Source organism: Mesoplodon bidens, assembly GCF_964165515.1.
Source record: "Mesoplodon bidens genome assembly, chromosome: 4".
NCBI classification, from domain to species: domain Eukaryota; kingdom Metazoa; phylum Chordata; class Mammalia; order Artiodactyla; family Ziphiidae; genus Mesoplodon; species Mesoplodon bidens.
Genome location: NC_138160.1, coordinates 93,092,098 through 93,107,705, shown reverse-complemented (window position 1 = coordinate 93,107,705; position 15,608 = coordinate 93,092,098). Strand labels below are relative to the sequence as shown.

Here is a 15,608-nt window from a genome sequence, read left to right as displayed (position 1 = left end):
TTTTGAAGAAGCAATGTTTCTTAAAACAATACTGAATTTTGTAAAGGATGCCAAGAGTAAGATACAATCGCTACTCTGGGACTTCGGTAAATATGCCCAAGTGGTGACACTAATAAATCTATGAAAACAATAAAGCATAGTTTTGTAGCTTTTACCAAGCAGTAATTTAAAAATAGATAAATTCCAAAGCTGATGAGGCTGAAAAAAAAAGTGGTACATTCATATACCACTTGCTCATCAATGAATGAATCATATTCATTTCAACTGGTTTGTTTTCATGGGAAAAAACTGGCAGCACGCCTGAAGAGCCATGAAAATATTCATACCCTTTGACCTATAATTCCTGCTTCAGGGGTTTTATCTTGAGGAAAATACTCACAAGAATGAAGGCTTTTGTATTAAATTATTCACCATAGAATTATTTTCAATATCAAGAGTCTGCAAAAGTGTACATGTCTTTTAGAGAAATGAGTAATAACACCATATGAACTTGAGGTAGGGGATACAGCCAGTCAAAATAAATGGAGACTTTTAAGCAACATTACAAAACTCTAACAAACTGAAGGAAGAGAATGCACCAAATTTACAACAATGTAAAATATATATGAATATGAATAAAGACTGGGAAAAAAGATTAGAAAGAACAAGACTTGAACATGTAACACAAAACTTGATGTTTTGAGGGATACTACTCGAATGAAATAATATTTAAGTTGACCATGCGAACAGAAACATACCTGTCTACTAATACCACACTCATTACCCTTATTTTCTTAATTGCTGCCACCAGGGTGCTAATTGATTTTCAATATATATCACACTAGCATTTGCTGGTTATGTTTTCTACTTTCATGCAGAAGCTTGCTATGGATGCATTTCTAAATTAAAGTGGCTACTCGCCTGCCCCGCCCCACTTCCTACCTGTACTGTAGGGCCAGCCTCAGCGCGGTGGCATTGGATTCGTATTTCCCCACCAGCATGCTCATTCTCTCAGCATTGCTTTTGCATTCTTCCAGGGTTATGGTCAGAAGGTCATTTTGGGATTTGAGGTGTTCGATACGGCTACAAAGGAAGGAAAATCACGTTCACAATTTTACACCAGGACTACAATGAATTTGCCAAGATTTTAGCTATTGACTCTAGATTCCGGCCAAAATGCACGTTGGATGTGAGCTCATCAGATGTTTTAGTAAATGTAACTGACAACAAGTAATGAAGGAAGAAGCTCAAAGCTGAAGAATCACTAAATTCTGTGTGAATGAGAAATAAAAAAATAAACTCCTGATTATTTCCCAGCCAGCCACAGACGAGCCATTTGCTAGATACTGCACTAGGCTCTGGAGATACACCAAGGAAAGGAACCAACCACGTGACCTCAGGCCCTCATGAGAGTTACAACTGGTATGCTTCCACGAACCACCGTCCACAGGGACAAATGAAATCACAGTAATAGCTACCATCTGTTGAGCCCTTGATCAGGAACTCTCCCAACAGCCCTCTGAGCTAAGTAGTAGTATCCCCATTTCTCAGAGGCGGCACGGAAAGGGTAATTAATCCTCGGGATTTGAACCAGGCAGTTGGACCCCAGATCCTTGACTCAGAACACTCACTACGGGGCAGGAGCAAAAGATGAATCAGTGAATAAATAAGAAACTGCACTTAAGGGGCCTTTGAATGGCAACTGTGGATCGTGTCCAAAGCTCCTTCCAGCCTGGACAGACCCCTAACTGCTAACTACTGGGAGGATAACTACTGGGAACTTTAAGTTTTGTAGGAATCAGAACTGTACGTTAAGGGCAAAAGTTCATGGCAAAGTCAGAAAGCAAATCAGAAAAAGGTTAAGCCTTCAGCCTCTCTGTTTTCTGTCCCAGGACACTGATGATCTGGATGCAATGATTCATTTCCCATGGGACATGCCCGTCTGTAGTACTCTGACCACCAAGTCTTAAAGAGACACAGGGTTTCACACACACAAAATGTTAAGGGGCTTCGAAGTCCTTTGCCTTGAGGATAAATCTTAGGGGCACATATCTTAGAGAAGATTACGGAGACACTCGCCAATGCAGGACATGGCCAGCGAGTGTATAGCTAAGACCGCTGTGTGGCTTTGGCAACAACAAGGTCAGTTCAACGTAAGGTGTTACAAGGACACAGTTTTCTGTCCTTGTTCACGTTCAGACTTCCTCAAACAGTCCCCACTCTCTCGTTTACTTCTCAACTTGCTCCAGTTACATGCAGTCCCTACTAATTAGATGAAATTGTTTACTCAGCTCACAGACCTCCATGTGGTCAATTCTATCTTAGAGGCCTTCTCAGGCAGTACCCCTGTAATCGGGTATGGCTTTCTGCTTGAAACGTTCTCCTTTACTTGGGTCATGATAGGTGTCTACTGGTTTTCTTCCTACCCGAAAGGTCATCTCTTCTGTCTCCTTTGCCGACTCCCTCTTCTCTATAAAAGCTGTGAGGGTTGATGTTCCCTCAGGACTCCATCCTGGGCCCCTTCTTCTATCAACACTCTCCCCCTGGGGGTGATTTTATCCAGTGCCACAACTTTATTTATTTTATTTTATTTTATTTTATTTTATTTTTTGTGGTACGCGGGCCTCTCACTGTTGTGGCCTCTCCCGTTGTGGAGCACAGGCTCCGGATGCACAGGCTCAGCAGCCATGGCTCACGGGCCCAGCCGCTCTGCGGCATGTGGGGTCTTCCCGGACCGGGGCACGAACCCGCGTCCCCTGCACCGGCAGGCGGACTCTCAACCACTGCGCCACCAGGGAAGCCCCAGTGCCACAACTTTAACAGGCACTTATATTCCCACTGCTCCCAGATTTCTTTAGTCCAGACCTCTCTCCTGAGTGCCAGTCTCACATATCCAGGGTTTCACAGGGACAACTCCAATTTAACATTCCCAAAGGGGACTCTCGATCTTCCTCAAACCTTATCTTCTTCCATCTTCTCCATCTCAGTAAATGCCACCGCCGTGTACCCAACACCACCAGTAAGACATCTGAGACTCTCCTTTGAGACCATCCCTTTTTCTTACATCTGTGGGTTTTTACCACCAAACATATACTGACCCCTTCACATCACCACCACCTGGGCCATGCTGGTCCACTGCAAACCTGGCTCAGCTTCCACTCCTGCCCACCTCCTTCCACTCTTCACACCTGAGTGAACTTTCAAAATTTAAATCAGATCTGTTCTTCCCCTATATAAAACCCTTTAACAACTTCCAATGACACATAAAGAGTAAACTTTGTCCATGGCCTCAAAATCTGTATCCCACCCAGCCCTGCCTATTCTGCCACTTTATCTCATGGAACTTCTCCTTTCACTCATTCTATTTCAGTTCCATTGGCATTTGGACAATTCTAACTTCATGCCAACCACTTCCCAGCCCTGAAGTTGGTAAGCTGGCCCGTAAGTCTCCTCCTAGTTTGTCATATGGCTGTTCCTTTTCCCCCTGAAAATCTCAGTTGACATGTCCCCCCTTCGGAGATGCCTTCCCTGGCTGCCTACTAAAATCAAGACTTCCTGTTATTCTGTCACAGTGTCCTATTTATGTGGAGCTTTCTTACGCTCTTATTTATTTGTCTGCTTTTTGTCTAGCTCCCTTAACAGGATATAGCTCCATGAAAGCAGGGATCTTGTCTGTTTTACTTTCTTTTGCATCCAAATAGTCCAGCATATAGTAAGTGCTTAACATGGATTTGTTAAATGAGAAAACACACTTTTGAGTAGACGTGACACCCACCCCTGCCCCCCCGACACAAACACAAGTTAAAGGCTGTAATATTTTTGGAGGGTAATAGGACTCGAACTCTGAGATAGGTATAGTTAAATAACAGACACCAGAACATACTGGTAGATTATTTACAAGAATTCGCATGTTCTAGCAGTAGCTGTGATAATACAGAAAACAACGGAGGTGAGGTAGAGGGGCAGGGGTCCATCAGCTGGGCTATTTAACAGCTCTGGACTCAGGCAAGTCATTCAAAGTCAAAGCCTTTGTTTTCTCATTTGCGAAATGGGACTATTCCGCCTTCCCAAGTTGAGGGTTAAGAGGTTGTCAGTGGGAGCCTTTTGTAAGCTGTTAAACTCCATGATAACGTGAGCTACAAGCACCAAAGAGTTCCCCCTTCTTTGGTCTCTCCTAGGTGCATATAATTGAAGAGAAAGGAACCTCCCTTCAAATTCAACAACAAAGCAGGGTTGTTAAATCCCAGGATCTGTAGAGAGGAGATCCTCATGACACAGAGGGCCCCTGAAGGCATCTGACTTCATTAAACTGCAAAGGGCATATCTGATTCAATTTTTAAGCACTCCTCTGCCTGTGATACTGAGAGGGCTGCTTCTTTACTGCTACAAGGCAATCATCAGGATTGTCACTCTTAAGTATTTTGGATTTAATAAGGAAACCATTTAATTTCAAGACTTAAAATGACCTAGATAGCCATATTTCCTTGGTTCTCAAGTGTTATATTAAACAGCTTCAAATCAGGGAGGACTAAAAGGATAATTCAATTTATTCAGGTTTGCCATACACCAGGGGAATGGCATCCACATTTCTTACTGGTTAGCTCGTAAACCTTTCCAATTCTGACTGTGCTCTCCCACTGAAGACTGCGAGGTCAGGGCAGCCACAGCACGCTTGGATGCCATCACTAGTCCATTTCGCCACCGCGGAGCCAATTCTGAGTCGTTGCCGTGGCTTGCCCCTGGTCCTTCTCTTTTGTTTTTTTAGCAGCTCTCTTTCATTGCTGGGACAACACACAAGCCAGTCTTTGCCAAGAGGCAGGAGGGAGGGCAAACTCAAACCACCTCTGGCATAAGATTTAGGAAAAGAACCCATAAAACTGGGTACACACAGTTGAATTATTCCAAGCAGGATAGTTAGACCTACTTAGATAATCAGAGCTAAGTAGGATAGGATGTAGGGATGGGGGGATGTGCACATTTGCAAAAAGCATAAATAAAATTAGGCAACCCTCAGTTCGAGCAGGGAGGATTAGACCAGCATGCCTGCTCCATCGCAGGAGCGCCTTCATCAGACTGCTTCTGCTGGCTCCAGGCACCCCCGGGTGCTGAGTCCATATCCCAGGGCTGCTCTCTGTGGTTCTCAGCAGCTCAGGCTGCATGCTTGGGAGCCATCTTGCCATCCTGACCTACCTGTCATTCCATATGGACTGCTCCCGGGACTTGCTCCTTAATTTGCCAGGGCCAGTGCAAAATGAAAAGGCGGGGCCCCTGGTTCATAAGTTATTAAGAATTTAAAACAGTGACAGCAGAGCAGTAAAGCAAGTGTGGGGTCCTTTTAAGCACGAGGCCCTGTGCCTTTGACGACAGGTCACACGACGCCCATGAAGCCAGCCCTCCTGTGAGGAACAGGATGGTGGAAACTCCCCACCCACCAGCCTGACAGCATCACTCTATGTCACAACACATAAGCCAACCTGAGGTGATCTTCGGGAAGGGAAAGGAGTTGCCCCCAGTGCCACCATCCAAACATGCAGAATTTCTCCTTACCTATTCAACCGTTCCGTTTCCACCTCAAACTCCCTAATTTTGCTTTCCGAGATGGCAGATCCATGGGAGTAGAGTGTCTGGAAGATCTCTTGGATGTTGGAGCAGTCCTGGAGAGAGTGGGCCAGGTGCTCCGCCACGCTGCTGGATACCTGTACAGGTGAGCATTAATTCCCCTCTGGACAGTGTCACTTCAGGGACGCTGGTTCCCAGGCATGCTTTGCATGCAAAACAATTTAAAGCCGATGTTCCTTGAGAATCAGGCACCAGGAGCTATCTACCCCGATCTCTCTCAGTTTGTATAATAATAATCCTAGTATAAAAAGTTAACTACTGTGAAACAGTACATAAAACAGTGTCCAAATGCAGCGGCATCTTCTAAGCTGCATCCTGGGCAGCAGGCATGTGGGATCGTGAGTGTTTAGAGACCTAAAATCTTGGATATTAAACAGAGGCTGGACATCCTTCCCCCTTCTGAAACCCCCTGCCACCCCCAGACTTGTCTCTGGCTGTTGTAGTTAAGGGGAGCGTCCCACTCCTTTATGTTCATAATTTGGCTTTGGCATGGAATCTGGGTGCATGCCATTTCTGCCCAGCACAAAAGTTTAAAATAGGGCCTTAAGAGTGCTGTTCACATTTTCCCCACCCCTGAGGATCATATAGCTGGATTTCCCAGCCTTACCCCAGAATTCTAAAAGACATCCCCAGGGAACTGAACTTCCCTTTTCACCACTTATCAGCTTACAGCCCTACGGGGTTCAGGGCTCTACAAATGGAAACTCTAGTACTGAGCTGGAAGGTTCGGGTCTGTCACAACATTGGCCACACTTCACAGGCAGCAATCCTCCTCACTGGAGAGCACCTTCCCTTTCAAGTGGGATGTGCAAAAGGTAAAGTTCTCTTAGAGCTTCCTGACTTACTCCATCTCTGGGGAAGCAGGATGATATAAAGCAGATACTTTAAGACTTCCATCTACATTGCCGGTAACCAGACCTAAATCGTTTCTTTCTGAATGGTTTCAGCTAGAGAAAAAAAAAAATCTCCCTTAAAGCTGAAGAAGTGATTCACCACGTGCAAACCACTATACATTTTCATCGGATCTTTTGGAAGGAAATCAGGTATGATTTCTTATTATAACTAACTGGTTTACTGGGGGTGAACTTTGGAAGTTCTTCTATCATGGATAAACCACTGTGTAGCTTTACTGGGTACTTTGTTGCCTTGCTTCTCATGAACACTCACCCCTATGCTGCTGATTTCTGAGCCCAGGACTGGCCGATCAGACGACGAAGATTCGGACCTGGTCTTTGATAGCTTCACTCTCTCAGCAATCTTAAAAAACAAAGCAAAAACTTTTCAGAAAACAACACGTAACTCCCCATATAAACTGTTGAGACTCTGTTTATACAGGGCTACTCTTGAACTGTGGCAACTAAACTGATTCATCAAGTCTTAAAAACGACTCACTTGTCCAGTTTTGCTGCTTAACTCGCGGTTTTTCAACCTTAGCACTTCTGACATTTTGGGTTCGATTATTCTTTGCTGTAGGGGCTGTTCTGTGCACTGTGGGGTGTTTAGGAGCATCCGTGGCTTCTAGCCATAAAATGCCAGTAGCACTCCAGCTATGACCATTAAAAAGGTGTCCAGACATTGCTAAATATCTCCTGGGGGGCAAAAATCCCTTCTGGTTGAGAAACACTGGTTTGACTTAATAAACTTGATGGTTGAGAACCGACCTTCTTGCGGAGACGGGTAGGGCTACCGGGGAGAGGACATGTATCATTCGAACGGTCTCTCTGGGGTAGACTCGACTTAGGAGCGGGGCGGGGGGGGGCTGTGGCTGAGAACGGAGGGGCTACTTCTCACAGCTGCCAGGGCCTGCCCATCACAATCTATTTTTCTGTTGGCAGGGCTGTCAGTCCTGTGAGCGGGGAGATCATTGGTTCATGACTCAGGGTCCCCTCCTGGGCTGAACCGTGATCCTCGAGAGCAGCCCTCCACCCACCCCTTCGCACTGCAGAGCCTGACAAAACATCTCACTCTCCACAACGACCTGTCAGCTGTGACACGCTCCAGCTGGCTGATTAATGAGAGCTGGTGTCCAGCCTGCAGCCGAGAGAGACTTAAAACATTAGTGGGTTATCTCTCCCTGCAGCTCCAGCACAGGAGACCTGTGCGGGACCCCAGGAAGCCCCTGGGGGCCAGCTGAGCTAACTGCATGCCTGCACAGTGGCCCTGCTCCACAGAGGCTGGGGCAGCCAGGTAACAGGAGGTGTCCCTGCCATCCCCGGGAGCTCACCTTGGCGATGGGGATATCATTGCTGCTGCTGCTTGTGCTCAGCTCTCCGGTGCTGGGGTTAACAGGGCGATTGGCGGAAGTGAGGCGGCCAGGGCTGGAGGGCCCTGTGGCCTGCACGCTCTGCAGTCTAGTTTGAAGCTCTCGAACCTGAAAAAAAGAACACCTTCAGATACAGCGGGTGGGTTCCCCGGCCAAAGAGGAGAACGGCCAGATTGGTGGAGGAGAGGGTAGAGCTTTCATTTACATTAAGAAACCAGCTTCCCTGAAAAGCTAAGTCGGTTGAGTCCACATAGAATGCACTGTTGTTCTTAACTAGTCCGCCACATGCTGGCCAAGTATATCTGTTCTTCAAAAGTACGAAGGGAACGTGTTTCCTAAGGCACTGGAAGCTTCCAGCAGAAGTAGAATGACCATCTTTGAGGAACATTTATTCATTCAGTCTCATGTGCCTGACACACATGGGCACAGGGGACAGAACCCAGGATGAAATCTGTACTTGCATGGACCTCGGAGCTCAGCAGAGAGAGACAATTTCAACACAAGTGCATGCACATGCTATAAATATCTATCCAGAGTTTGCAGGAAGCAGAAAAGGCGAAGAGAGTGACCCAACCTGAGGTCGTGAGGGAGCCATTTTTGAGTAGAGCCTCACAGGTGAACAGGGCTTAAGGGATGAGATGAGTAAGGGGCTGGCTTTGGTGGTGGGGCAGGGAGAGTAGCTTGGATGACACAGTGTGTCTGAAGAACTGCAAGTTATTCAGTGTGCACAGTGTAGGACAGAGACCTGCCCTGGGAAGGAGGTGAGGCTAAGATGACAAGGCAGAGATGGTACCCACGACTTCTCTCCAAGGGACTTCGAGATGAGATTATCCTGGGGACAGTGGGAAGGAATATCTAAATAGCCCTTCGGTACAGAGAAACACAGGGCCCTTTCAATTACATTTAGAACACACATTTACCTGCACAGAATTTAAATGTCCAAATCCTGCTTCTCTATGGTTACGGCTCACGGACTTCCAAAGAGAGAAGTGTTCCAAGCAAGTGAAGATGATTGTTAGAAATTGGTCTCTCTGATGACCTTGATCACAGTTTTATCATTACGTACAGTGTCTATCTTAAAGGGCACACCGACTGCAGCATCCAAGGGCCCTTACAAATGGGCACCAGACCCCACTGGGAAAAATTAGCACCAGGACATCTAAGGCAGGGTTTCCCCAACTTGTCAGTGTACCAGGATGTCCCAGAGGGCTTGTTAAAACACAGAGCCCAGGGTGCCACTCTCAGGGATTCTGATTAGTAGGTGGAGACCAAGCCTAGGAGTCTGCGTATCTAACAAGCTCCCAGGAGATGCAGATGCCAGGTCCCGGTCAGGGGCTCGCACCTTGAGCAGCAGTGACCTAAGGGACTGCGAAGGCCACGTGGTACTTTAGTCCCCGACACAGAAGGAGCAGGGCTGTACCTGTCAGCCCTGACGCCAAACCCTTCCAGGCAAACCCTTCTCTAAAAGCGACTGGAGAGCTTTTCGTATTCAATATCTTGCATGTCTCCACTCTGCTAAATTGGGAACCAAAAGTAATTGAAATTTCAATAATTCATCAGCATATTAGAAGCCAAAATAGGAAAATTCCCTCGGAGAGAACTGCATTCAATGGTGAAACAGCTCAAAAGTCCCTGATAGCTGGCTCTGCTGCGGCTTCCAGTAACTGGGGGTTAACAGAAATGTGTGTCGTCCTCATAAAGGGCCAGACACAGAGCTGCCCTCAAAATAGTTTAAAGACTAGAAAAACACATGCCTGTCAAAGTCAAGTGGTGTTGCCGGTGGGAGATTACAGGGCTCATTCTGGAACCGTCCCGATAAACTGTGCCTCTCTGTGCCCCCATGGCAGAGGGACAGGACCCATTCTTCCATCAGGCCAGCTTCCTGGCACCAGGGAAACCACTCTGGTAGAGACCATGGATTCCAAGTTCTACCACTGTGAAAGTCTGACGAGGTCCTGAATAATCAACAGTGTTAGCACCACTCCCAAATCTAAAAAGTGTCTGAATCATTCCCAAAACAATCAGTGGTCTGGGCTTCCTAGAATCTCAACTGGCCCACTCATCTCTCTTTTAAAAAAGCAAAAATGGCCCTGGGCATTTTATAAAAGAATCATTAAAACTACCCATGGGAAAAAAAAACAAAAAACTACCCATGTTATAAAAAAAAAAAGTTTCTTCTTCTAATCACTAAAGTCAAACATGTCCACTGTAGAAAATTTAGATGACACTGAAAAATGAAGTCAGAAAAAGTACCTATGTTCTTTCTTACTCTACAGAGTAAGAGCTTCTAGTCATTTTCCATGGTGTGCCTGTGCATGGGCACGCATGCTTAAAATGATTTCTAAATCTAAATACCCATTCTCATATTAAAAGCTCTGGATGCGGAGAATGTCTTTGAAAACTAAAGGATGACAATCATGTTTATTTTGGTCTACCGTTTATTAATTAATGATCATGGTTAGGCAGTGAAAAAAATCCAGCTGAAGTGGGTGGAGTGAGTCTGTCAAGGAAAGAAAGAGAGACAGCTGGTTGAGTTAAATAGCCTCTCTCTCCTGGCTTGGGAGGTGGGGTCTTAATTTAAATGAATAAATGCACAGAAATGAAGGCTATAACCAATCTCCTGATTCAGCTTAGGTAAGGCTTAGGAGAAGGGAGAGAGACTGCTGTTAGAGTCCTCACTTTTATTCTTACCCATTGTAGTAAGTGGAATTGTGTCCCCCTCAAAAGATATATCCAAGTTCTAAACCCCCCAGTACCTGTGAATGGGAACTTATTTTGAAATACGGTCTTTGTAGATGTAATTAAACTAAGGATCTCAAGATGAAATCATCCTGGATTTAGGGTGAGTCCTAAATCTAATGACTGGTGTTCTTGTAAGAAAAAAAGAGAAGGAGATTTGAGACACAGACACACAGAGAAGAAGGCCATGTGAAGATGGAGGCAGGGATTAGCCACAAGTCAAGGGCTACCAGAAGCTGGAAGAGGCGAGAAAGGATTCTCTCTAGAGCACTTGGAGGAAGTGCAGCCTGCCAACACCCTGATTTTGTAGACTCCAGAACGGTGAGAGAATATGTTTTTGTTGTTTTATGTCACTAAGTTTGAGGTAATTAACTAATATACCCATCTTTCACTGAAGATATGTTATTAAAGAAAATATCTTTCTTTCAACCAGATATGTGGTTTGGAGTCAGGGGGTAGCTGGGAATCACAGGAACCCTACATAGGAATCGATACTGTGGGAAAGTAATTCATCGCCCATAAAGCCTTTTCCAATTGCTGTTGACTTCTTCAACAGCAGAACACAGAACATGACCTCAGTGGCCATTTTCTCATTTCTCCTAAAGTGAATATGTAGCCAGGCCCCATCTAGAGGCCCAGAAGAGAAGTTTGTCTGTTACGTACATTTGAAACCTGCAGAGTATGCAGGTGAGATTCTCGTCTTTCAGTGGCTCAGAGTCCTAGGCTCAGATGTCGGCCCTAGCCAGACATCTCGTGAAACATGCTCTGAGAAGGGACACCAACAAGGAGTGTCCGCGTTGTGAAAGAAGCATTATTCTGCCTTCCCAGAGTAGGAAACGCCGGCATGCAATCTGGAAGGTTGGGTAGCTGTTTAACAAGCAAATAAAAAGAGGAAAAGGCATGGGGGGTTCTGAAGGTTCAAGGAAGGAAATGACAGTAAAATGCGAGCAGTCTGCTTCTCTCGCCTAGAGTTCAATGACTTCCCAAAGAGCGAAAAGGGCTTCATAAAATCATTGTATTAGAGAAGAGAATGGACTGGAGTGAGGAAGAGAAAGGAAGTGAGTCAAAGCTGCACATGAGAAATGATGAGGGCTCAAATACCATCAGTGAAGTGGGAGCAAAGATGGCTAATACTCCCTAGGCCAGCATCATCCAATAGAACTTCCTGAAACAACGGGAATGTTCTATAGCCCTACGTCCACAACGGTAGCCACAAGCCACATGCTATGTGCCTAGTATACCTAAGGAACTTTATTTTTAATTGTACTGTATTTTAATTAATTGAAATTCAAATTTACATAGTTTTGCATGGCTAGTAGCTACTGTATTGGTCAATGCAGTTCTAGAACAATTCAAGAAAGGGACAAGATACCCAAACTTGTGGCTGGAATGACTTAGCGGATCATGGTACTACTCAGAAAAATGGGGAAAACATAAGCAGCTGATTTCTCAGAGATACACAAAGATGCCAACTTTGGATACACTGAATTTGAGGAAACCATCAGATGTGTGAAGAAGGATATTCAGTCAACAATTAGAAACATAATCTGAGGGAAGGAGATCAGAACTGGACTTCTACATGCGGATAAAGTTGCCAAGGGAAAAGGTGCAGCCACGTGGGTGGGAGGAGAGACTCTATGTAGCTGGTTGGACTGAAGGCTCAACTGAGGACAGTAGGAAGGGGTGGCTTTTGCTCTAAGAGAGAAAGAAGAGGTGAGGATAGATAATAAGAAAGGTGTGTTTGCAGACTGGAGAATGAGGATGGGAAACAGGAGGCTCCCACCTGATGGTTTTTGTCTCTCTTTGAGACAAGAGTTAAGGTCCTCTGCTAGGAGAGAAGGAGGGAATAGTAGCTGTCAGAAATGAGAAAGGGGGCTTCCCTGGTGGCGCAGTGGTTGAGAGTCCACCTGCCGATGCAGGGGACACAGGTTCGTGCCCCGGTCTGGGAAGATCCCACATGCCATGGAGCGGCTGGGCTCATGAGCCATGGCCGTTGAGCCTGTGCGTCTGGAGCCTGTGCTCCGCAACGGGAGAGGCCACAACAGTGAGAGGCCCGCGTACCGCAAAAAAAAAAAAAAAAGAAATGAGAAAGGAAGCTGACCAATAACCTAAAGAGAGAGAGAGACAGAGAGACAAAGAGAGAGAGAGAGAGAGAGAATCAAAACCGTAACAGTGAAAAGAATGTGCTTGGGGCATTAGCGGACAGAGGATTTGGGCGCATTCCTTAAAAGCAGAGTGGAAGGAAGAGTACTGATGAAAGAAACAAAATGGAAAAAGGCAAATTCTATAAACTATACAAGGGAGGTGGCCAATCTACCCAGAAGAAGGTTGGCAGGGTTTAGACGCAGCCTCGGCAGGTACTACGAAGGACAAGAATGAGAAGTAGGGCTGAAAACAGGAGGGGTACCTGTCTGTATACTGAACAAATGGAAATTTCCAGCATATGACAGCCTCAGCTAAAGTAAACAGGCCTCCTATGAAAAATGCATATAAATGCTACATAAAAAGGAACAATGAGAAAGAAATTCATTGCCAAGGTTCAAAGAAAGATAGTAAAATCTCCAGGTGCCAGAAACGAAGTGAAAAATAAGGTTAGAGAGGTTAGCAGGGAGCCGTGGGATGGAGAGCAGGGCGTGGAGTGTGCATGCTGGGGTGTGTGTGGTGGGGAGAGGGACAGGGGCCCCTGCACGTCAGGCTATTTGAGCTGATCCTCCAGCATCAAGCTGGGAGCCTTCCTGCCCTACCCATCTGAGAAGCGGACTCAGCGCGCTGCCCCGGAAGCCGGAAAGGAGCCCCTGGGCTGTGCAGACAGGTCAAGCCTAAGAAACCAACATCTCAGACCTGTGACACATTTGGGTGTGGAGTCCAGGCTTTATCCTAGCTCCCTAGTGTGGGACCCCAATCTTACAAATTCACAGTGAAAACTGGTCTGGATTTTGCCAGGCCACTCACTGCCCCAGAAACCTAACTGGTAAACCACCCAATATCATTAGAGAACAGGAAGAGACTTAAGTCTCCCATGACTGGGAGCCCAGGACCATGGAGCTGCTCGACATGGAAGGATGACTGCAGGGAGAGGAGGATGAGACAGGAGAGCCAGCAGGCTAAATCAGGAGATGAATCCACTGGAGGAGAAATCAGAATAAAGCAACCAGTAAACCACATCACAATCACAAGTACGTTTAGGGCCCTTAAAGAGATAAAAGGAGTAATTTCTGTACACAATAAATTACGAAACAAAAATAGGCAGATATCAAACAAGAATAGGTAGATGAAAAGAAAAGCCCATGGAAAACACAGTCAATGAAATAAAATCAACGTACAGGTTAAGCTTTAGACTGGATAAAATTGGAAAGAGAAGTAGTGAACAGGAGCACAGTACAGAGAATTCAGAACACAGCATGGGCAGCTAAAAAAGGACAAAATATGCAAGTGTCACTGGGTGGCTTCAACACACTTTTTTTTTTTTTTTTTTTTTGCGGTATGCGGGCCTCTCACTGTTGTGGCCTCTCCCGTTGCGGAGCACAGGCTCCGGACGCACAGGCTCAGCGGCCATGGCTCACGGGCCCAGCCGCTCCGCGGCATATGGGATCCTCCCAGACCGGGGCACGAACCCGTATCCCCTGCATCGGCAGGCGGACTCTCAACCACTGCACCACCAGGGAGGCCCTTTCAACACACTTTTAAAGGAGTTCCAGAGGATAGGAACACAGATAATGACAGAGAAACACTATTTGAAAAGAGAACAGGTGAGTTTTCCAGATGTAGAGACCAACGTAAGTCCTGAGTCTTAAGTATCACGTCAGGAGCTAAGTAGTTGTGGCAGTTTTTAGATGTGTCTGCAAATGCTTTGATAGTCTCTCCATCACTGGACTCTAGTTCCCCTCTCGTTGCACACGCCTGGCCTGAGAGATTGCATCTGATGAACAGCGTGTAGCGAAAGTGCTACCACATAACTTCCAAGGCTAGGTTAGAAAAGGCAATACAATTTTGCCTAGCTGTCTCTTGGGATGCTGGCCCTTACCCTCCGCCAACTCTGTCGTGAGGAAGCACAGGCCACACGGAGAGGATGCTTGTGGGTGCTCTGACCAACAGTCCCTGCTAAGGTCCAGACAGCAGCTAGCCTCACCCACCAGACAAACGAGTAAGGAACCCTTCAAGATGACTCTGGCTCCAGCCACCATCTGACTGCGACTGCATCTGAGCCCAAGAGAGAGAACTGTCCACTGGAGCCCAGTCATCCCCAGGAGGATGCAGTTATCAGTAAATGACTGTTGTTTTAGGTCTCCACGTTTGGGGCAGTTTGTTATGCAGCTGGTGCTAACTGGAAGAAGAGGATGAAAACACAGCGTATCTAGAAACACTGCGGTGCAAATGTAGAGTGAGGGGAAAGGATAAAGAGAGAATCTTAAAGCTGTCAGGTGGGGAGAGATGACACAGGCTCTGGGGCAGGGGGGTAGGTTTGTTTCACTCACTACTGTATTCAACACATTGAACAGTGTCTGACACAGCATCAGTCTCAATACAATCTGTTGAACATCGCCAAATAAAACTGTCACCCGAAAATCCAATACCTAGCCTACTACAGTAGGCCGAGTAATGGCCCCTAAAGATGTCCACACCTGAATCCTGGAAACCTGTGAATATATTACCTTAGGTGGTAAGAGGGAGTTTGCAGGAATGACTGGAAAAGGCAAGGAAGCACAACTGAGAAGGAACACAGCCCTGATGACACTCTGATTAATAAATCTGTGTTATTTTACGCCACTGGTGGTGGTAATCTGTCTAAGCAACAACAAGAAACTATACCCCTATCATGAAGAGTGTGGGCAAAAATAAAGATATTCTCAAAGATTAAGAATTAGGCACCCGTAGACCTTTGCTGAAAGAACTTCCCAAGGACACAGGCTTTTCAGGAATTAGAACATTGAACTCAGAAAAAGAATGGGGTAAGAGGAATAGTGATAAGCACAAAAACTGGCGGAGATGTAGGGGCAGGAGGAACCTT

The 15,608-nt window shown here is 46.0% G+C and overlaps 1 protein-coding gene across 2 annotated transcripts in view; it reads right to left on the bottom strand.

Annotated features, from left to right (window-relative positions):
- MCC (MCC regulator of WNT signaling pathway) overlaps positions 1–15,608 on the bottom strand; it is a 279,822-nt gene that overhangs the window by 46,445 nt on the left and 217,769 nt on the right. For both annotated transcript variants that reach the window (XM_081231323.1, XM_081231324.1), the window contains 4 exons: positions 7,823–7,969; positions 6,766–6,855; positions 5,527–5,675; positions 922–1,062 (listed from right to left, as the gene is read on the bottom strand). In XM_081231323.1, coding sequence (XP_081087449.1) covers positions 922–1,062; positions 5,527–5,675; positions 6,766–6,855; positions 7,823–7,969 — 527 coding nt within the window. The remainder of the gene's footprint in view (positions 1–921; positions 1,063–5,526; positions 5,676–6,765; positions 6,856–7,822; positions 7,970–15,608) is intronic.